The sequence below is a fragment of the Pelophylax lessonae genome (assembly GCF_965119305.1).
Source record: "Pelophylax lessonae genome assembly, chromosome: 4".
Taxonomy (NCBI): Eukaryota; Metazoa; Chordata; class Amphibia; order Anura; family Ranidae; genus Pelophylax; species Pelophylax lessonae.
In genome coordinates, this window is record NC_138771.1 from 61,991,294 (window position 1) to 62,014,662 (window position 23,369).

The window sequence follows — 23,369 nt, forward strand, 5'->3', positions numbered from 1 at the left end:
GCTGCAGATTTAAACATATTGAAAATAACTTTGTAACTTTGTACTTCGTAATTGAAAATTACATGCTAAAGATTATATAAAATTTTAGTGTTTGGGTATACATATGCTTTAAGCATGCTGAAATAATCAATATTCAAGTGCAGGGGTCACCAAATGACATCCCACATCTTTCCTACCTCTAGATTTTATTTGGCCTGCAGCTAGTGTCAATGGAAGATCCCAAGACTCCCCTTTTGGTCTCCTCTGCCCTGTGCAGTCTCCAGCACAGGTCTGATGAGGATACTGGTGTAAGAGGGGGCTCTGATGGGGACCCTGATATAGGAGGGGACTGTAATGGGGACCCTGATGTAAGGGGGGATTCTGATGGGGACCCTGATGTAATGGGGGTACTCTGATGGGGACCCTGATGTAAGGGGGGTACTCTGATGGGGACCCTGATGTAAGGGGGTACTCTGATAGAGACCCAGATGTAGGGGGACTCTCATGGGGACCCTGATGTAAGGGGGAGTCTGATGGGGACCTAATGTAAGGTCCCCCCTGAGTGTTTGTTTGAATGTTTACATTTTTTGCTGGAAAACAAATTCTTATGTTCAAGGGGATGAAGTATACCCACATTTGTGACACTGCCATGGGCAGTCCTGCAGCCCTCTTGTTCACAAATCTGTTTGTAGTGTTTATAGAGAAATGCAATATTTATCCAACCACCCTTTTCACTGACCATGTTATATGTTGGTTAAGGTACATTGATGATATATTTCCCATTTGGGATGGAAATGAACCTGATTTTTTGCTTTTGTGAGATATTGGAATGGGATCTTTCCTGGCAAAACATTGGACCCAGAGATTTCTACATGTAGCATTACTTACCTTGATGTGAGAATCATAAATGAACAGGGCTTACTCAAGACAGCTGTCTTCACAAAGCTTACTGACAAGAACACTCTTCTCCATTACAGGAGTACACATCCTAGGCACCTCTGGAACAGTTTGCATTTCTCATAGTTTAGCAGAGTCCTATGTATTTGTTCCAGTAATGATGAGAGGAAGCGACAGCTTGAAGTCATGTATGCTATATTTCTGGGGCAGGGTTATACCACCTCTGTACTTGATCAAGCTCTGAAAAGAGCCACCATAAATCCTCGTAGGACCATTGTCAGGAACTTGTGACCGGCCACTGTTCACACATAGGTTCAACTGCAAATCTGACCGCATTAAACAAGCAATCATATCTAACCTTAATGTCCTCAAAGCAGATGAGACACTGGCGATCAGTCTTAAGAATCCACCACTATTGGTTCATAAACATGGTAAGGCTTTACAGGATCTGCTGGTCCAGGCTGAACCTAGACCCAAGTATACCAAAACTGTTGCCAGGTTGTCACAAAAACAGGGCTGCTACAGATGATACAATTGTAATATTTGCAGCTCATTGATATGTGTTGAAAATTTTGCACATCCGCACAGCAGAAAGCACTATTGCACATATGATTATGTGAATTACAACACTGCTTACTATGTGTACATATTAACATGTTACTAAACCCACAACAGTAAAATCAGTGTGTATATGCAGTAAAGTATGCTTGTTATATTCACTGTGAAACCTAAGGGATTAATCCTCTGCATTGTGTAAAAAGGCTGTTTGATCCTGTCTTCTCCTCCCCTTCTCCTTCACTGTCTACAATCCATCTCCTGATAAGACAGAGCATTTGAAGTCACTCTGCACATGCTCAGTTTGGTGTGTATTGCCAGAGGGTTTTTTTTTCTTGGGAGGGTGCATGAAGTCCGCGCAGGGCCAATCAGCACTGTCCAGACAGAGGGTCAGGATCCTGCAGCCTCATAGGACAGTCAGAGGAGAATGAAAACGTCTCCTACAAGCTTTAACCAGACACTGATAGAAGTCACAAGACTGTTATATACTGCTGATGAGAAAAGATTTTTAGCAGTTAATATTTACTAAAATAATTGCATTTCCATGTTCTGTGTACCGTGGGAGACAAGATATAGTGAGCGCAGGCTCCTGGGTTTAGTAACACTTTAAAATGAATATAATCACTGGTGCATATGGGTAAGACAACAAGTCCCTTCAAAGTAAGGTTCTAAAGCCACAGGAGTGATATTAGAACAGCTTTAGCTAAAGCTGCAAAGGATGACCCTGTCGACCTCACTAAACCAGTGGCTGTACACTTTTTTCACAAAGAAACATCAGGTACATGAATTAGGAGATATGGTAATTGAACATGTTGATTGAGTTGCAAGATGCAATGACTGTAACTGTCTCCTCCTTCGCAGGGAGACATACTGGATATATACACTGAACACCATACAGCCTGGGGGCTTTAACACAAATTTATCTTTTACATGCTTTCATTGGGTGAGTTTTGATGGAGGGTCTGTTCTTGCTTCAATGATTGGTGGATGATTTGTTAATTACCTTACTTTCTGCACTGTACTTTGTTACTTGCCTGAAGAAGGGGCCTTGCGTGGCTCCAAAATGTTGGCTGCTGAATAAAGTTTTTGACCTGGTTGGAGAATATGCTGGTGACATATATTCAACTGTGATGTAAGGGGGGACTCTAATGAGGACCCTGATGTAAGGGGGATTCTGATGGGACCCTGATGTAATAGGGGGACTCTGATGTAACACTGATGGGGGACCCCCATGTAAGAGGGGACTCTGCTGGGGACCCTGATGTAAGGGGGGGCTCTTATGATGACTGAGATGTAAGGGGGGATTCTAATAGGTACTCTGATTAGGACCCTAATGTAAGGGGAAACTCTGATGTTGTCTGTAATGTAACAGGGGACTGTGATGGGAATCCTTATGTAATTGGGGGACTCTGATGTAATGGGGGCACTGATGGGTGATCCTGATATAAGGGGGAGGGCTCTGATGGGAAACCCTAATGTAAGGGGGGAATCTTATGATGACCAAGATGTAAGCGGGGCTTTGAACAGGACCATGATGTAAGGGGGAATTTTGATGTAGGAGGGGACTCTGATGGGGACCCTGATGTAATGGGGACTCTGATGGGGACCCTGATGTAAGAGGGACTCTGATGGGGACCCTCATATAAGATAACTCTGATGGCGACCCTCATATAAGGGGACTCTGATGGGGACCATGATGTTAGATTGGACTAATGTGGACTGTGATGTAAGGGGGGGGTGTGATGGAGATACATGTGTTGCTAAAATGCCTTCTTTTTTGTTCTGAATCATGCTAAATACAAAAAAAAGATTCAAGTAAAACATATTTATTAATTAAAATTTTTATTCACTCATTTATAAAACTAATTTTTTTATTCGAAAAATATGTGATGGAGACTTCGTACTGAAAAATTCGGAGCCGCCTGGTCAAGTGTTTAGGAGAAGTGACTGTTAGTCCAGTGGGACATAAGAAATTCTGGATCCCGTTGTCACTTCTGTGAACAATATATTAGGAGACTTTTAAGTTATTAATAATAAGTTCATAAAAAAAACTAATAAAAAGCTTAGAATGTTTTTTTTCTTTATAATCACCAAACAGAAGATTCCGCAGAGAGAAGTCTTACCTCTGCCAGCAGTGCAGTAATTCTTTAGGGATTGACAACTGAGATAAAGTGATGGTAAATCAGCTTTGTTCTGTCAAACCAGATCATGTCCTGGTGAAATATTGTTTTGCGAGTTTTATTCTGCATGGAAAAGAAACCTGAAAATGTCTTCCACAATACCTCACTTTTCATCAAGTCCTGCTGTTTGCAAGTAGAATGTTTTATGAATATGGTAGACAGAGCATGTCTCTAAATGTCTACCAATTGGATGACTGTTTATGTGAACTTCTCTGTAAAATTTCACTTTAAAATAATAGTAAATAAAGTGGAATGTCTGGTGACAGCCTAAAATGTTTGATTTTCTTTTATGCTCATTCTCGGTGATAATGATAAACAGGACACACAGAGAGGGTGACTCTCCCTAACGGGGGCAAAGACACCAAAAGAAAATCTGACAGGGCTTCTAATCCCTCTCCGCTATATACAGAACTCTGATGTGAAAGGTTGGGGTGGAGTACTGAGGACTCTGATGTTAAAGGAGGGATTGAGTACTCTAATGTGAAAGGATGGGGGGAGGACTTAGGACTCTGATGTGAAAGGAGGGACTATGGGCTCTGATGTGAAAGGATGTGGTGAAGGACTGAGGACTCTGATGTGAAAGGATGTAGTAAAGGACTGAGGACTCTGATGTGAAAGGATGTGGTGAAGGACTGAGGACTCTGATGTGAAAGGATGTAGCAAAGGACTGAGGACTCTGATGTGAAAGGATGTGGTGAAGGACTGAGGACTCTGATGTGAAAGGATGTGGTGAAGGTCTGAGGACTCTGATGTGAAAGGAGGGACTATGGGCTCTGATGTGAAAGGATGTGGTAAAGGACTGAGGACTCTGATGTGAAAGAAGGGACTAAGGATTCTGATGTAAAAGGGGGGGGGGGCTGATGGCTCCAATGTGAAAGGATGGGAGGACTGAGGACTCTGATGTAAAAGGATGGGGGGAAGACCAATGACTCTAACGTGAATGAAGGGACTTCAGACCCTGATGCAATGGGGGGGGCTGAAGGCTCTGTTGTGAAAGGATGGGGGTGGGGGGAGCTGAGGACTCTGATGAAAAAGAATGGGGGAGGGGGGAGCTGGGGACTCTGATGTGAAGAGGGAGGGCTGAGGGCTCCGATGTTAAGGAATGAGTGTGGGGGGCTGAGTACTCTGATGTGAAAGGAGGGACTGAGGATTCTGATGTGCAGGGGCAGAGGGGAGGGGGGGTTGGGACTGAGGGCTCTGATGTGAAAGAAAGGTGGGGAGGGGGCTGAGGACTCTGATGTGAAAAAAGGGACTAAGGATTCTGATGTAAAAGGGGGGGGGGGGGGCTGATGGCTCCAATGTGAAAGGATGGGAGGACTGAGGACTCTGTAATGTAATGTGATGTAAAAGAGTGAGGGTGGGGGGGCTGAGGACTCTGATGTGAAAAAGGGACAGACTGGGAATTCTGATGTGCGGGGGGGGGGGGGGGGGCTGAGGGCTCTGGTGTAAAAAGGATGGGGTGGAGGACTGAGGGCTCTAATGTGAAATGATAGACTGAGGGCTCTAATGTTAATGGTAGGGGACCATGTACGGTACCTTAGCTTGGGGGTAATCAGCCATACACTTTGTGTAATGCACACAAGCTACAGTACACAATTGTACACTCTTTTTCTGATCTTATTACTTACTAATAGTGTAATGGAATATATATATATATACACTATATTACCAGAAGTATTGGGCCGCCTGCCTTTACACACTCATGAACTTTAATGACATCCCAGTCTTAGTCTGTAGGGTTCAATATTGAGTTGGCCCACCCTTTGCAGCTGTAAAAGCTTCAACTCTTCTGGGAAGGCTGTCCACAAGGTTTAGGAGTGTCTATGGGAATGTTTGACCATTCTTCCAGAAGCACATTTGTGAGGTCAGGCACTGATGTTGGACGAGAAGGCCTGGCTCGCAGTCTGCGCTCTAATTCATCCCAAAGGTGTTCTATTGGGTTGAGGTCAGGACTCTGTGCAGACCAGTCAAGTTCCTCCACCCCAAACTCGCTTATCCATGTCCATGGGCCAACTCAATATTGAACCCTAGAGACTAAGACTGGGATGTCATTAAAGATTGTGTGTGTGTAAAGGCAGGCGTTCCAATACTTCTGGTAATACAGTATACAGTATATATAATTATAATTATAATATTAATTGCTGTATCTTAATTGCAATCTCTTTCCTATTTCCTAGTTTTTGGTTCCTGAAGTTCATGATGTTGGTTGGAATGTGTGTCGCAGCATTCTTCATCCCTGCTGAATCCTTTATACGAGGTAAGGAAAAAACACAGAACGTTATACATTATTCCTGATGAGTGTTTGACAATATAAGTATTAATATACCTAAATTATTATTATTACAGGCAGTTCCCGGGTTACAAAGAAGATAGGTTCTGTAGATTTGTTCATAAGTTGAATTTGTATGTAAGTTTGAAAAGGTAAATTTTTCAAGTAGAAACAAAACATGCAGCATAGTCCCATGTGTAGATTAGCAGCCCATTCCCCAATGAGCCCTATATAATGGGGGGCTAATAGAGTTCAAAATACTCCATAAAGTTCATAATAAAAGGCATAACACTAAGCGGACAGCTCCCCCCAGAGACAGGAATGAATTTCTGAAAGACAGGGGGCGCCACTGAGTGCAGTATTAAAAGACAATTTAAAGTTGTCTTTTAATACTGCACTTAGTGGCACCCCCCTGTGTTGTTCTAACATTTTTTTTAAGCCTAACTCCAGACAAAAAAATAATTTTTACGTTTTTGGATAGCATAGATTAGCGCTTCTAACACCTCTGTAACATTTGTTTTGATGTATGTGCCCCTGTTCAGAAGATTTTGCTTCACTTTCTGTCCCTATGACAATTGGAGTTTGAAAATTGTGGGTTGTTGTGGAAAAAAGAATTAGTGATAAATCTTTTATCCATAATTCTTACAGGAGGGAATTTCCCTTCCTAGGGGGAGATTTCTTCTCACTTCCTGTTGTCTTGCTCCATTTGTAAGTAGGAGTCGTATGTAAGTTGGATGTATAACTCTGGTACTGCTTGTATACAGGATTTATATAGCGTCACAGCACTGTACAATATAAAGGGAGACTGTACAGTTACAATACAATAAAATACAAAATAATTAAAAGGGTCCTGCTCATAAGAGCTTACAATCTAATAGGGTGGGGCTAATAGTCAAAGGGTTCTAACTGTGGGGGATGAGCTGATGGAAGAGTTGAAAGTTCAGTTGTTGGGTGGAGGCGGGATAGGCCTTCCTGAAGAGATGAGTTTTCAGGGATCGCCTAAAGGCAGCCAGGGTAGGAGATAGCCAGACAGATTGAGGTAGAGAGTTCCAGAGGATGAGAGAGGCTCTGGATAAGTCCTGGAGATGAGCATGAGAGGAGAAAACAAGAGAGCTTGAAAGCAGGAGGTCTTGGGTGGAGTGGAGAGGACAGTTTAGGTAATATTTGGACACAAGATTGGTGGTGTAGCTCGGGACGGAGTTCTATATCGCTGTTAGTATTTTGAATTACATTTTCTGTACAATTGGAAGCCAGTGGAGGGTAAACATGTACGATTAGTTTTGTTGCGGATACACCTGAATCTCTGAATCACAATAGTAACGAATTTCAACAAATCCGAAATAAATTATAACAAAACAAACAATTAATTCCTATTCTTTTGTTTCATTCTTTTGTGACTTGAGAGGGCTTTGTAAATTCAATAATAGGTGTCACACTCTGTATTGTTATGGGTGGCCAAAGTCCCAAAACATTGAAGTTGCAAGCAAGTGGCATCGAAGTCATGCAAAGTCTCATTGGAAACAAAAAATGAATACGAATCTTCTGAAATGACTTCCGAAAATACGAATCAATTAGGAAAAATTAATATACGAAACAAATCCGAAGAAACTAAACAAATTCCGAAAACAAATCATTCTAACATAACGAATCAGGTGAAACAAAATGATTTACTTACCGTATATACTCGAGTATAAGCCGAACCGAATATAAGCCGAGGCACCTAATTTTACCTAAAAAAACTGGGAAAACTTTTTGACTCGAGTATAAGCCTAGGGTGGGAAATGCAGGAGCTATTGGACCCCACTGGACCACCACGAGACCCAAAACAGGGGCTGCGGGCATGGTGCAGGGGCTGCGGACCTGGGTACAGGAGATGCAGGGCTGTGGGCATGGTACAGAAGATGCAGGGCTGTGGGCATGGCACAGGAGATGATACAGGCATGGCACAGGAGATAGTTCAGGCATGGCCCAGGAGATGGTTCAGGCATGGCACAGGAGATGGTTAAGGCATGGCATAGGAGATGGTACAGGCATGGCACAGGAGATAGTTCAGGCATGGCCCAGGAGATGGTTCAGGCATGGCACAGGAGATGGTTAAGGCATGGCATAGGAGATGGTACAGGCATGGCACAGGAGATAGTTCAGGCATGGCACAGGAGATGGTACTGGCATGGCCCAGGAGATGGTTCAGGCATGGCACAGGAGATGGTTCAGGCATGGCATAGGAGATGGTACAGGCATGCCACAGGAGATGGTTCAGGCATGGCAGGGGAGATGGTACACAAGCATGGCACAGGAGATGGTACACAGACATGGCACATATGGTACACAGGCATGGCACAGGAGATAGTACACAGGCCACAGGCATGGCACAGATGGTACAGGCATGGCACAGGAGATGCAGTGCTGCGGGCATGGTACAGGAGAATCTCCTGTACCATGCCCGCAGCACTACATCTCCTGAGGAGATGCAGGGGCTGTGGAAGAGTCTCGCTTACCTTTCCGCCTTGCATTTAAAAAAGGCACCGCTCGGCGCTAACACATCACCGCGCATGCGCCGTATGCCCGGGAATAGCCGAACATGTGCGGGCTTTCCTGAGCGGCGGCGGCGATGCATGCGCACTGACCGGGGAAAAGGTAAGTGAGACTGTGACTCGAGTATAAGCCGAGGGGGGCTTTTTCAGCGTGAAAAAACACGCTGAAAAACTCGGCTTATACTCAAGTATATACGGTAATGAATGAATCCAAAACAAAATAAAATAATGTTTTTCGTCGTGCACATCTCTAGTGGAGGGATTGGCAGAGAGGGGTGGCAGACACTGAGTGGTTGGTAAGGTAGATGAGTCTGGCAGGAGCATCCATGAAAATGAAATAGACTACCTCTTTTCCCGATTGCAGCATATTTATATTGGTAATTTTTAAGAATAAACATTTTATATGTGAGCAATGTACAGTTTGTCATTTAAAGCTGTGCCTAGCGGGCTCTACTTAGGGTGATTTTAATATAAATTGATGATAAAAGAACAAACATTGCTTACAAAGATTGCTTGCTGTAAATTCCAAGAACAAAACATTAGCTAGAAGGAGAGATGTTGGGTAATATAATTTATAAAAAAAAATATCCTTTACAAAAAGTTGCTTTCACCTTTCACCAAATAACATAAACAGACATGCTTGTTTTTAGTTCAAGACAAATTCAATCTAAAGCTTCATTCACACATAAGCTTGAGCATTTACAGGCGATTTTGTCATTTTTTCCTGTTTTTTTTTTTTTTCTCAGGTGTATTTGGGTTTAAGGGTTTTTTGTTTTAGCCAATGTACTTCTAGCAAAAGATGGTTGTCCAGACTAGAAAACTCTAATTTTGTAGCCAACTTTCAAGCGCTTCCATTGAAATGTATAGGGCCAAAAATGCCAATTCTGCTTCAAAAGTAGCTCTAGGAATATAAGTGCTCATATGAGAACAGGCACAATATATAGAAGCACGGGATTCTGGTTTCTGAGCATTATGGATCTTTGAGCTTCAAGCTACAAAACGATTGCAGTCAGGGTCAGGCTAGTAGACCCGTAGCTATAGCAGAAGATCTTCCACTGACCAGCAGGATAAGTATACAAGCAGGTCACCCTGGTGGATGATGTGGGCTCACCCAAGGTGCGGGGTGTAAGCACTTACCTGTGTTCACTAGAGCTCCTAAAGGTGGAAATAGGTTTTGCGTCATGTTAGCACCTGGTCACGGCCCTCAGGATCACCCCACCAAGAGGTGAGCAAGCTGAGGTCCAACAGCAGATATAGCAGGTAGGGATCAAAGAGAAGTGTAATCAGTAAGAAAGCCAAAGGTCGGTAACAAGTGGTTGTGTAGTCAAAGATTGAGCCTAAGGTCAGTAATTAGAGGTAGTGAAGATACAGGCGTCAGCAGGAATAACAAGAGTACGATTTTGGCTGCAGAGAGCACCATAATGTGGCAAACAGGATGTGCAGAGACATGGCTTAAAAAGGAAGCTCATTGGAGGAGCAAAGAGTTCAAGGTTCACCAGAAACAAGGTTCAAGCTAAGATTGTCCAATTAAGTGTCTAGGGAGCTGTCCTGCATCTCAGGGGCCTCAGCTAGCAGAGATTCTGCCAGATACAGCAGAAGTTGCAGGTTCAGATCTGGCTTTATTCCGTGCTAAAAGATGTCTACGGCTGTTCAAATAACCAACAGCCTGAAACAACGAATTGCTCAAGCTAAATTCAAGTTCTAAATGAAGAATTCATGTTACTATATTTCATTCACTTCAAGTATTAGAAGCAATACAAATATCCTTCAAGATATATTAATAAATATTTGTAAAGGAACTCACACAAGTGACTGCCCATATTTGCAACCATTTAATAGTGTATATATGAAAAGCAGATTACCTCTGAGTTTTGAAATTTCAGCTTAGTTGCCACCACAGAATAATTTTGGAGAATGTTTTCCATATTTGTATTCACTAACAATGGACGTGGGTGTGAATTAGAAAGCTGATTTTTTTATGCCTTCCTCTGGATCACCTGTGAGTATAGGATTCTGTATATAGAGTTCTCCAGTTATTTATTTATTTATTTTTTTCTTATTGATTAAGCCCCCGTTCACACTGGGGCGACCTGTCAGGTGACCTGGTTGCCTGACAGGTTGCCGTAGGTCGCCTTGCATTGAGAAGCTATGGACCCGTTCTAATAGGAGCGATACAAGTCGCTCCAACTTAGAAAAAGGGTTCGGAGCTTCTTTGGGGCGACCCAGAGCCACCTGCATAGACTTCAATGAAATGAAGTCCGTGCCGGCCGCTCCGAGGTCACGGTGCGAGCAGCGCGCCGCGACCTCGGAGGTCGCCCCGGGAAGTAGCGTCGCCCCAGTGTGAACGGGGCCTGAACTAGATTGATGTGTTTCATTTTTCAACCCGACTAACTATGTAAATGTAATATTCCAGAAGTAATTCACCCAAATCCATATACAAGGTTTTGGTGGTAATGTAATGTATAGGAGGTTGTACTTTTTAACATCTGGTGCTGGACAGACTAGACAGAGAGCATGCATTGCTCTCAGCTACTTTACCTAAGTTCTGTAAGTCCACAAATGGCCTACCAGAACAGCTGGTAACGGTCAGCAACGGTTTACAGACTTGACATCCAGATGATCTAGTCATCTACAAAACACCCAATATGGCATCAACTTGCAAGGGCTGTGAGTTAACCAAACAAGGCCATACCTAGAAGGCAAACAGCACGATTTAGAAAGGTACAACGTTCCCAAATCCACTCAGTTGTACTTTACTTCTCACAGCTGGAACTATACACTATATGCAGTCTAAATGAGATGACTTCTCAAATAATTGCTTCTCTTCTGTCACATTTCGGGGACCTTGAGTGATTCTCTGTCTTCACAGGGGAAGTTAACCTTACTTGCCCCTTACTGATGTGTTCCAGGTTCCAGTGTGAGCAGTGCTTAAGCTGGCCATTGACAGTTCGAACCATGTATGGGCAGGTTGAATGTACCAAAGTTGATAGATCAATCAACTTGGGTACAACCAGCCTGTGGGATTTTACATGTGATTATTGCCAGTGGCTATTATAGCTGCTAGTAGTAATCACTGTGTTCTCTCGGAGGGGAGTGCTCCCCCCCCCCCCTCGTCAGCAGAACACAATGGGTCCATGGGAGGGATTGATGGGGATTGGGGTGTTGATGGCGGATTTGAGTCATTTTCTTTCCTGCAACCACAGGTTAGAAAGAAAATTGCTCCATCTTTGGCAGGCTTTAGCTTTACAGCCAGTCTCTGATATTTTGTGTGGGGAAGCCCACCCTGTCTTTTCGCTTCCAGGGGCTAGTCTTTTCTCCCATAGAGTTAATCGGGTTGATTTACTAAAGGCAATAGATTGTTAATTTTGCAAGGGAATTTTCCCTTAGCCTTGTAATTGTGGTGAAATTCACTTTGCAAAGAATACCCATACATGAGCAAGGAAAATTAAAGAAAAAAACTGTATTTTTGCCTGCACATGTTTGGATGATGGAAGTCAGCAGAACATCACCCCAGTCACTAAGCTAAGTCAAAATTCTCTTACAAAGAAAACAACCTATTTGCCTATAGTAAATCAATCTCACGTGGAATAAGATCACTTCATGTTCATCTAAGACAATTTTTCAGTGCTGTAACACTCTCGTGAAAAACTTACAAGCCAGGCTCGACTCTCAGGAGCCCCCACACCAACCATCAATCAGTTCTGTAAAGGTGACCTGTCCCACCTTTGGAGATACCAATGGATAGGATTGTCCACCAGCCTCTAAAACATCTCATGAACTCCTTTAGTCACATATATCAACCAAAGTCATTCTCCCCCCCAATTTCTAATTTGCTTTAGCAAAAAAACAGCTAAATTCTGACGCTATGAGTAGCATGGACCTCTTCTTTTGGACTTTTGTTATGTTTCCAGTAATATAATGGAGACATATATTATCCATTTGGGCTAAAATATACCCAAGCCTAAAAAACTAAGTCTGTTATCATTCTGCATACTTTTAGTAGGGAACGACCGATTATCGGCAAGGCCGATATATATATCGAGGGCCGATATGCACTTTCCCCGATATATCGGTATCGGCCCTGGAACTGGCCGATATTGCCGATATTTTCGTGATGTCATTCTGCCTTCTTAGGCCGCCTCCCTCACCTTGGACAGCCTCATCTGGAGTCAAGACTAGTCTTGCGGAAGTGTATCACAGCCATACAGCCACCCACAGCAGCCTGGTGCCACCCAAACCAACAGGCCCTGTACCAGCCAGCTACAGGCACTGTACCAGCGAGCCAGCCAGCCACCCAGCCACCCACAGGCCCTGTACCAGCCAGCCACCCACAGGCCCTGTACCAGCCAGCCACCCACAGGCCCTGTGCCAGCCAGCCACAGGTACTGTACCAGCCAGCCAGCCACCCACAGGCCCTGTAGCAGCCAGCCACCCACAGCCCCTGTGCCAGCCACCCACCCACCACAGGGTGCCAGCCAGCCACCCACCCACCACAGGGTGCCAGCCAGTCACCCACCCACCCACCACAGGGTGCCAGACAGTCAGCCACCCACCACAGGGTGCCAGCCAGCCATTAAACATTAAACAAAAATTAACATGTTCAGTACCAGATTTGTGTCAAAAATTGTCTTTATTTTTCAAAACTTTAAATGTACAAAATATCAGCCCATATCGGTCGATACCAATATGCGATGGCCAAAATATCTGTATCGGTATCAGCAACAAAAAAACGATATCGGTCGATCCCTAATTTTTAGTCACTGACCAAATTTGGTTTTAACTTTGTGGAGGTGAGCTGACGAGCCTTGAACTATAAGGGAAAGTTCTCACCGAGTCCCCAAGAGATATAGGATGCCAGTGGGTGATTTATCTCACCACCATTCATCAGTTTGAGCGGACTTACCCTATTATAAATGTTCCGTTAACAGTAATTTGCCAGCTAATGTACTGCATACAATAAAATCCGTCTTTAAATCTTCCATGGTATTGGAACTTTTATATTGATTTTTCGGATGCTCCAAGATGCTTCATCACATCGATTGGTCTTTACTTTAAGATTAGTAGCTGTTTAAAGGAATTGGCTGTCAATCTCCAGAAGTTGTGGGTGAGACAAAAATGAACTTGGACTGATGAACTGGAAAGAAAATGAGCGCTTTAGCAATGGGACCATGATATATTCCGAACACTAGATCTTGTACTTTATTCTAAAGCTGTCAGCTGGTTATAAATTATATCAAATGAATTTTGAATTGCAGTTTAATGTATAACATTTTTATATTGTGAGCCGTGACCGGAATCTAAACCGCATTTTAATTTGGTTCAGAGCTTTTTTGGAGACAAAAAAAGTTCAGAGCAGTTTAATGTGTTTATGCTCAATTACTATTATGTTCTAATTTTCAGCTGCGGTGACTGAGCTAAGCTCTTTCTAGGTACTGTAATCAGCTACATAATTGTGTCACTGGGGGGCACTGGACTCCCGATGCTTAATCTCTAGAAAAGTATTTAGGAGTTAAGTCTTGAGGACATGAATAAGTTATGAGAACTACAGTGCTGCTTCAATACATTAAAGGCATTGCAGAGGATTAACAGCTCCACTAGAATACAATCATCTTTAACTACAATGGAAGATTTATACAGAGAAATAAAGTATTCCCATACATTACTCAGTTCTTCTGAAACTTACTATGGATGGGTTCCTGCTTGTGTTGACACTTTTTTAGTTGTTCCAACTTCCCCTCCTTCAAGTGATTTTAGGGAAAATATAATAGCTTGTAGTCAGTGTTAATATGTTTATCGGCTTATAAACATTTATTTTATATCATTTTAAAATTATCTATATTAATTCTTTATTTTATTCATAAACATTTAATATAGCCGTGCATCTATGTCACCCAGTTTCCAGAAAGACCAACACTACCTGATACCTAACGACCTCAGCTCTGGAAGGATTTCCCCCCTTCGTGACCAGGCCGCTTTTTGCTATTTAGCACTGTGCTACTTTAACCATTTCTGGACAGGAAGGTTTTACTCCCTTAACCTCCCTGGCGGTATGATTCTTTGGGATTTTAGGTGCTGAAAGCGGTACCATTATTTTGCATGTAATTCTTGTGAATGAGCAGCCCAAACCAACTGTATACATTATATATATATATACATAAAAAGTACAGTAAAACTGCAGGAAAGGGCACTGGGGGGCAAACTAATATGATTTTTTTTATTTTGAATGGTATCAGTGTGTTTGGTGTGTTTTTACATTTGAATTTGCCGCCGGTTCCACCCCCCTGCGAACGTCACATCGCAGGAGACAGAAGCCGGGGCACGGAGAAGATCGGGAGGAAGATCCGCCGCGAGACACCGCCGAGACACATCGCTGGATCCCGGTGACAAGGTAAGTAACCCTGCTTACAGGATCCAGCGATGCTTCTGGCGGTACCCCGAGTGTGGCTCGGGGTTACCGCTTTTGGCTCTGAAATTTAACCCCGAGCCACGCTCGGGATTACCGCTAAGAAGGTTAATGACCAGGCCATTTTTTTTTGCGATACGGCACTGCGTTACTTTAACTGACAATTGCGTAGTCGTGTGACGATGTACCCAAATAAAATTGATGTCCTTTTTTCCCTATAAATAGCGCTTTCTTTTGGTGGTATTTGATCACCCCTGCGGTTTTTATTTTTTGCGCTATAAACAAAAAAAGAGCGACAATTCTGAAAAAAATATATATATGTTTTCTACTTTCTGCTATAAAACACAGCCAGTAAAAAAAAATGTAAAAATCAAATTTTTTTTCATCAATTTAAGCCAATATGTATTCTGCCACATATTTTTGGTAAAAAAATCCCAATAAGTGTATATTGATTGGTTTGCGCAAATGTTATCGCATCTACAATCTAGGGGATAGATTAATGTCATTTAAATTTTTTTAATCTTTTTTTTACTAGTAATGGCAGCGATCAGCGATATTTAGCTGCACTGCGACATTGCAGCAGACAGATCGGACCCCTAAATGACACTTTTGTGCGACGATGTACCCAAATAAAATCGATGTCCTTTTTTCCCCATAAATAACGCTTTCTTTTGGTGGTATTTGATCACTGCGGTTTTTATTTTTTGCGCTATAAACAAAAAAAAAAAAATATATATATATATTTTCTACTTTCTGCTATAAAACACAGCCAGTAAAAATTTTTTTAGAAATCTAATTTTTTTCATCAATTTAGGCCAATATGTATTCTGCCACATATTTTTGGTAAAAAAAAATCCCAATAAGTGTATATGGATTGGTTTGCGCAAAAGTTATTGCGTCTACAATCTAGGGGATAGATTTATGTAATTTAAATTTTTTAAATCTTTTTTTTACTAGTAATGGCAGCGATAATCAGCGATTTTTAGCTGCACTGCGACATTGCAGCAGACAGATCGGACCCCTAACTGACACTTTTGTGCGACGATGTACCCAAATAAAATTGATGTCCTTTTTTCCCCATAAATAGCGCTTTCTTTTGGTGGTATTTGATGTATTTTTATTTTTTGCGCTATAAGCAAAAAAAGAGCGACAATTCTGAAGAAAAAAATATATATTTTCTACTTTCTGCTCTAAAACACAACTAGTAAAAAGAAATTTAAAAATCTAATTTTTTCCATCAGTTTAGGCCAATATGTATTCTGCCACATATTTTTGGTAAAAAAATCCCAATAAGCGTATATTGATTGGTTTGCACAAAAGTTATCGCGTCTAAAAACTAGGGGATAGATTAATGTCATTTTTATTTATTTTACTAGTAATGGCGGCGATCTGTGATTTTTAGCTGGACTGCGACATTGCGGCAGACAGATCTGACCCCTAACTGACACTTTTGACACTTTTGAGGGGACCAGTGACATTACTACTACAATGCATGAGGCCTAAGTGTTCCTACATTCAATTTGCAACTTATTGTTCTCTGTGAACTGTAAAGCCAAATGTGTTGGGAAGTAAGAACTGTAACTGTAATTGACCTGTTGCCGATTGCCCCACATACATTTACTGCAGGGCGGCGGCTCCTGTGCGCAGAGTCACTTACAGGTATGTGATTCGCTGGCGACCGGCTCCCCCTGTGATTAGACACCGCAGGAGCCAATCAGCTGGTGCAGCAGGCTCACTGTCCACTGACACCCAGCAATCGTTCGGGACACAGGCAGAACTGCGGTCTGCCTATGTAAACAAGGCAGATCGCTGTTCTGTGACAAGGAAAGGCTGTGATCCTGTGTTCCTACAAAGCAGGAACACGGATCTCTGCCTTCCCACAGCACACCCCCCTAGACAGTTAGCAAGCACTCCCTAGGAACACATTTAGCCCTTTGATCACCCCTGATGTTAAACCTTTCCCTACCAGTGTCATTAGTACAGTGAAAGTGCATATTTTTAGTACTGATCACTGTAATAAAGTCAATGATTCCCATAAAGTGTCACTTAGTGTCCAATTTCTCTGCCGCAATGTCGCAGTCCCGCTATAAGTCCCTGATCGCTGCCATTACTAGTAAAAAAAATGTAAAAAAAATAAAAATTCTGTGAATATATCCCATCGTTTGTAGACGCTATAACTTTTGCGCTAACCAATCAATATATGCTTATTGGGATTTTTTTTTACCAAAAATATGTAGTAGAATACATATTGGCCTAAATTGATGAAGAAATTAGATTCTTTCCTTTTTTTTTATATTGGATATGTTTCATAAAAGAATGTAAGAAATATCGTTTTTTTTTTTTTTTTTTCAAAATTAGCAGTAATTTTTTGTTTAAATTAAATTTTTTTTTTGCAAAAAATAAAAACCGCAGAGGTGATCAAATACCACCAAAAGAAAGCTCTATTCGTGGGGGAAAAAAGTACATACATTTAATTTTATTACAGTGTCGCACAGCTACGCAATTGTCAGTTAAAGTAACACAGTGTCGTATTGCAAAATATGGCCTGGTCATGAAGGGTGGTAAACCTTCCGGAGCTGAAGTGGTTAAATGTGTAATTTACTGGCAAATGTGGAAGGCCTAAGGCTGATCATTACAGAATGTCTATATAGAAGAAAATAAGCCATCATTTACAGTGTTGGGCAAAATCACCTGGTGTTTCTTTGGTGTTAAGGGCATTAAGGGGACCCAAAGAGAGGCCCATTGAATTACCCCAATTTAGCCAAAGTTTATTAAAAAAAAATATATTTTTTTGCTACAGCTGCAATAAGTTGTAAGGGAATATATCCCTTAGCCTGCAGACTCAGCTGAACTTCTGGTGCTGCAGGGTAATAGCTTTAAGTCTAACATTGAAGTACATTGAAGAAGGTCCTAAAGGGCATCTGCCCCATTTCTGTCTTCTCCTCCATTGGCAAAAGTCCATGCATTGTTTTCACAGAATGCAACACATTCTCAAAAATGGGGGAGAGGTGGATTATTGACAGAATCCTCCCCCCTGTTTGGAAAATTTGTTGCAGTCTGTGAAAGCAATGCATAGACTTTTGCCAATGGAGGGGAAGACAGAAAAGTGGCAGAGGGCTTGGTGGGTTCCTTCTTCAATGTACTTTAATGTGAGATGCAAAGCTATTAACTTGAACCTGTATGTACAGCCTGAGATGATGAGGGTGGTCTCTTGCTAATTTCCTTTTCAAGCACCCCTGGATGTTTAGATAAGGACTGCAGGGGTAAAGGGGAGGCATAAGTGCCAAGGTGTGGACACTGTGAGCAGGAACTTGGGAGAACTGGTCTCTGATGAGTACAGGTACAGCTGGTGATGAACTGTGGACCCACCTACTTGATGGTGCAGTCAGATTCCACACCAGGTTAACTGACAGCCAAATGGACAGACACCAGGACGTAAGCAGAATCAGAGTCAAGAACAGGCAGAAGTCGGCAACAAACGGGCAGTGAGGTACAGAGTAACAAACTAGAGGCCAGGTGCATTGAGACTTCCAGAGTGGTCATCTAAGGAAAGGGGCGGGGGAGGAACACACTGGCCGCTGATCCCAACTCATAAGACCAATGAGAAGGGACTAAAAAATGTAAACAAGGGGGCGCTATTCCAGAAAATGTAGAAACAAGGGCAAATCCATTGAGTCAAAAGCAAGTAAACAATTAATTGATAAAAAATCTTCACGGACAGAAAACTGTAAGCATGGTAACACAAGGTGCCCAGGCAGGTAGATAGAGAGAAGAATGTGCAGATGGAGCACAATAAACTCACATAAGTGGTAGATTGCACTTCAATGCCAGGTTGGATGGATGGTTGGTTCAATCCCTGAATCTCCTGTGGGGTGAGTGGAGGGCCTAATGATAGCCGGGTAGATGGACGGAGCCAGCGACAGCCGGAGGACCAAAAAGTGACACTCTTGCGGGCCGCACAGGCCCAGAAGGGATGTCAGGTGCTGGTGGAAGTGCTCCGCAGGAAGAACACTCTGTGAGGGCACCGGAGGGCTAGAGAGTCAGAAAAAAAGGACAAAGCTGTGTAAAACAGTAACATTCAAAATAAGAAGGTGCCAGAGACTTGATCCAGGACTACATGTTTTTATGGGATCAACCCCTTTCTCAGGTCACATGATACAAGCTGGCAAAAAGAGGGAGTTTATATATGAGAACCAGGGAGATGAGCCAACCATTTGTCCCACTTCTTGCAAAATTAACTGTGACCTGTAAATGGTTAGTGTGCCGCTGAGATCCGGTAGAAGGGGGTATGCAAACCAGTGCATCCACAACTGCTGCTCAGAGTGCTGGCAGGGGATGGAGCCTGTCCTGGCTCCTGCAGTAGCTCGAGGGAAGAAGGGTAACCCCTGATTGCCGCACATCTGTGGGGTCCTACAGAAATGAGTGGAGTGGCAACCTCATCCTGGACTATGAGCAGGTCACGCCCCCAACACGTTTCGCTCCACCTCCCGGAGCTTGCATAATTAACCCTTGGTATCTCTTCTAACTATAATATACCTTAAGTCACTATAATGGGCTCAATTGCATTACTTCCCATAAATGTAATAAAAAAAGATTATGACGTGATTAAAAATATGTATATGGAAACATATATGAGTATAAAAAAATGACATATTACAAAAAACAAATGACAAAGACATAAAACAAGGGAGGGGAAAGAAACAAGATAAAAAAATGCTCCAACAGATGGGGAGCCAACTCAACAACTAGTAAAAAAAAGAAATGGGAACCAATCAATCATAATTATATCACGGTGTGGATGTCCAGCTCCTCATTCAACCCATGGAGAGAAAGCGTATTGAGCTTATAAATCCACAGGGTCTCTCTCCTGCACAGCAGCATACATCATTCACTGTCTGTGGGAGACCCCTTGGGTACATACTCAAGCGCCAAACCAGTCAAATCTTTATAATTCCTCCCATGAAATTCGTCAAAATGGCGAGGGATGCTGTGTTTATCTTTACCATCCTTATTAAACCTACAGGGGCATTTTAGGACATATATAACGTACTGGCTGGAGCAAGTAATAAACTCTCTGATAGAATAGACATTACCAGAACTGTCCTTAGAAGACTGGCCATGTGGGATGGGTTGGCAGGTCAGACAAACTTGTTTTCTGCACTGAAAAATGCCAACACGTTTATTAAAATAATATCTAATGTCTGTGGATTTTTTGGTCTCAGTATTTTTAGAGATGCACAGTTCAGTAAGATTATTTAACGTACAGGCCCTTGCTTACCACAACTTGGGGTACAGACAGGAGGTAGAGACCTAATGTAGGGTCAGAACGAAGGATATGTCAACGTTTCCTAATGACATTGGTGATGGCCCTGAAGTTACTATTAAACTCTGTAATGAATCTCGCATTATGTTCAGGGGGGCTCTAATGATCTTAATATTAGAACGGTCTACCAGGCAAGATTCAAAAGCCTCATTAGGAAGATCATCTGGGTACCCCTTCTCTTTAAACCTAACAAACAGTATTTTACTTTGTAGAACATAATCCTGAGTCTTAGAGAAATTCTGTTTGAGCCTAAGGAATTGACCCTTGGGTGTATTATTTTTCATGCAGGGTGGTGACAACTGGCATAATGTAAAGAAGAGTTGCCACCAACTGGATGGAAATGGTTCCTGGTGATAATAGAACCAGTTTTGTGTGACCATTCCAGGTCCAGAAAAACCAAATGGTCTAGATCAATAACACGGTTAAAGCTAAGGCTTAAGTCATTACTGTTACAGTGTGCAATGAAGGCTGGAAAACATCTCTATGTCGCCGTTCCATATTAGGAGTACATCGTCAATGTACCTTCCGTAATATATAATGACTTTTATATGGATTATTATTCCATATTAAATGTTCCTCCCATAGCCCCATAGAAATGTGTGCATAACAAGGGGCAAAACTGGTGCCCATCACCGTGCCCCTGGTTTGCAAATAGAATTTATCCTGAAAAGAGAAATACAGTAGTTGTGTTCTAAACAGAACTTTGTGCCCTCCATCAAAAATTGAGACCAGTGGGAATTTATCTGTCCTTGCACAAAAATGATTGTGTGTCCTAAGGCCCACCTCGTGTGGAATGGAGCTAATGAGTGAGCAGACTTCAAGGAACACCCACATGTAATGACTTTCCCACCCATAATCCTGGAGCACCTCAATAACGTGTCTAGAGTCTTGGATGTAGGAGGAAGATTGTTTCAGTAGAAACCAAAAACAATCCACTGGTAAAACTATTGGTGCCTGCCACAATGAGTCTGCCGGGAGGGTTGAGGAGGGACTTGTGCACTTTTGCTACCTGATACAAATAGGGGGTACTACAGGTGGAAGTTAAAAGGAAGAGTCACTCACTCTTGTTTAGTACCCGGTCCCTACTGGCCTCATTAACTATATCCCTTAAATCTTGTTGGAACTAAGGCAGGGGATTCTTGGACAATATCATATAGGTGTTGATGTCTGAAAGGAGCCTATGGGATTCATTAAGCTAATCCTTAATCATTAAGCTAATACAAGCTAGTCTGGTATGACTAGGCTACCCCGCTTATCAGCTTGTTTGGTGATAATATCGGGGTGGTTTTCAAAAGAACGTAAAGCTTGGCGTTCTAAATGGGATAAATTGGGTTGAGAACTGAACATGTTGTCAAACATATTTATTAAACTCTATATACTACCTGATAGTATGTCTTTAAGACCTCTAGATTGTGAAGGATAAAATGTGGAATTGGGATGGAACTTAGTGTGCTCTTGTCACGGAACCATGAACCAGACGTACAACAACAGATAAGTGAAAATAAGAAGGCTTTATTGAAAATCAAGCTGTAAAGCAAAAGTCCAAACGGATGGCGAAACCGAGGCAGAGTCCTTGCGAAGCCACAGGTCAGGAACCAGGAGGGTAGTCAGACAAAGCCGGGATCAGGAACCAGCAGGGTAGTCAGACGAAGCCAGGATCAGGAACCAGCAGGGTAGTCAGACGAAGCCAGGATCAGGAACCAGCAGGGTAGTCAGACGAAGCCAGGATCAGGAACCAGCAGGGTAGTCAGACGAAGCCAGGATCAGGGACCAGAAGCAGCAGCAGTCTTAGAAGCATGTGAACACAGGAGGACCAAGCAAGTAACTGAAGCCACAGACCTCCTATATATATGAGCTAGGCATCCAGCTCCTCCCAGTGGGAAGGAGGAGCCGCAGGGTGGGAGGCTACAAGAAACCCAGAAACCAAGATGGCCGCCAGCACATGTCAAACGAAGGAGAACAGCAAGAAGGTAAGACCATGACAGTACCTCCCCCTCAAGGGCCTCTCCTCCGCGGAGAAGAGAACGGTTTCTGAGGGAAGCGTGCGTGGAAGGCTCGGAGCAAGGCAGGAGGATGGACATCTGCGGAGGGAACCCAGGAACGCTCCTCTGGACCATAACCACGCCAATGAACCAAAAACTGCACCCGACCGCGGACCAGGCGTGAGTCCAGGATATTGCTCACCTCATACTCCTCACGATTGCCCACTTGGACCGGACGGGGCCGAGGAACCGAGGAAGTGAAACGATTACACACCAGTGGCTTCAACAGGGAGACATGAAACACGTTGGAGATCCGCATGCCAGGAGGAAGCGCAAGGGCATAGGCTACCGGGTTTACCCTGCGAAGCACTCGGAAGGGACCAACAAAGCGAGGCGCCAGCTTGGGAGTGGGCACTCGAAGGTTGAGGTTGCGGGTGGACAACCATACACGGTCTCCGGCCTGGTAGGAAGGAGCAGGCGCTCGTCTGCGATCAGCCTGGAGTCTCTGGCGCTGCGCAGAGGCCTCAAGGGACTTCTGGATCTGTACCCAAGAAGCACGTAGGACGGAAAGGTGATCCTCCACAGCCGGAATATCCTGGGGAGAGAATACCTCCGGTAACACGGCAGGTTGGAACCCATAATTGGCCATGAAGGGAGACGTCCCAGAGGAAGAGTTCCCCGCCGTGTTCCTGGCAAACTCAGCCCAAGGCAGGAGGTCAACCCAATTGTCTTGGTGATCGGAGACATAGCAACGAAGGAATTGCTCCAAGGCCTGATTGGATCGTTCTGCGGCCCCATTGGACTGAGGGTGGTAGGCCGAGGAGAAGGAGAGATGAATCCCCAACTGGGAGCAAAAGGCGCGCCAGAACCTGGACACAAACTGACTCCCCCGATCCGACACAATCTCCTTGGGCAAACCGTGCAACCGGAAGACCTCCCTGGCAAAAATCGTAGCCAACTCCTGTGCAGAGGGTAACTTCTTGAGAGGAACACAGTGGCACATTTTGGAAAATCGATCCACAATCATGAGAATGACCGTATGGCCTCGGGATGCAGGGAGGTCCACAATGAAATCCATCCCCAGGTGTGACCATGGGCGCTCCCCGGTGGCTATGGGTTGCAGAAGGCCCAACAGAAGGTGCCAAGGGGACTTACTCTGGGCACAAACGGAGCATGCCGCTACATATGCGGCTATGTCGGAACGTAGGGAAGGCCACCAGAACAGACGTGAAACAGCCCAGGACAGC

General features: G+C 43.4%; 1 protein-coding gene across 1 annotated transcript in view; it reads left to right on the forward strand.

Moving 5' to 3' along the window:
- Positions 1 to 23,369, forward strand: part of SERINC4 (serine incorporator 4) — a 133,132-nt gene that overhangs the window by 14,484 nt on the left and 95,279 nt on the right. The window contains exon 5 of the mRNA XM_082254919.1: positions 5,789 to 5,868. Within this exon, the coding sequence (XP_082111045.1) occupies positions 5,789 to 5,868 (80 nt within the window). The remainder of the gene's footprint in view (positions 1 to 5,788; positions 5,869 to 23,369) is intronic.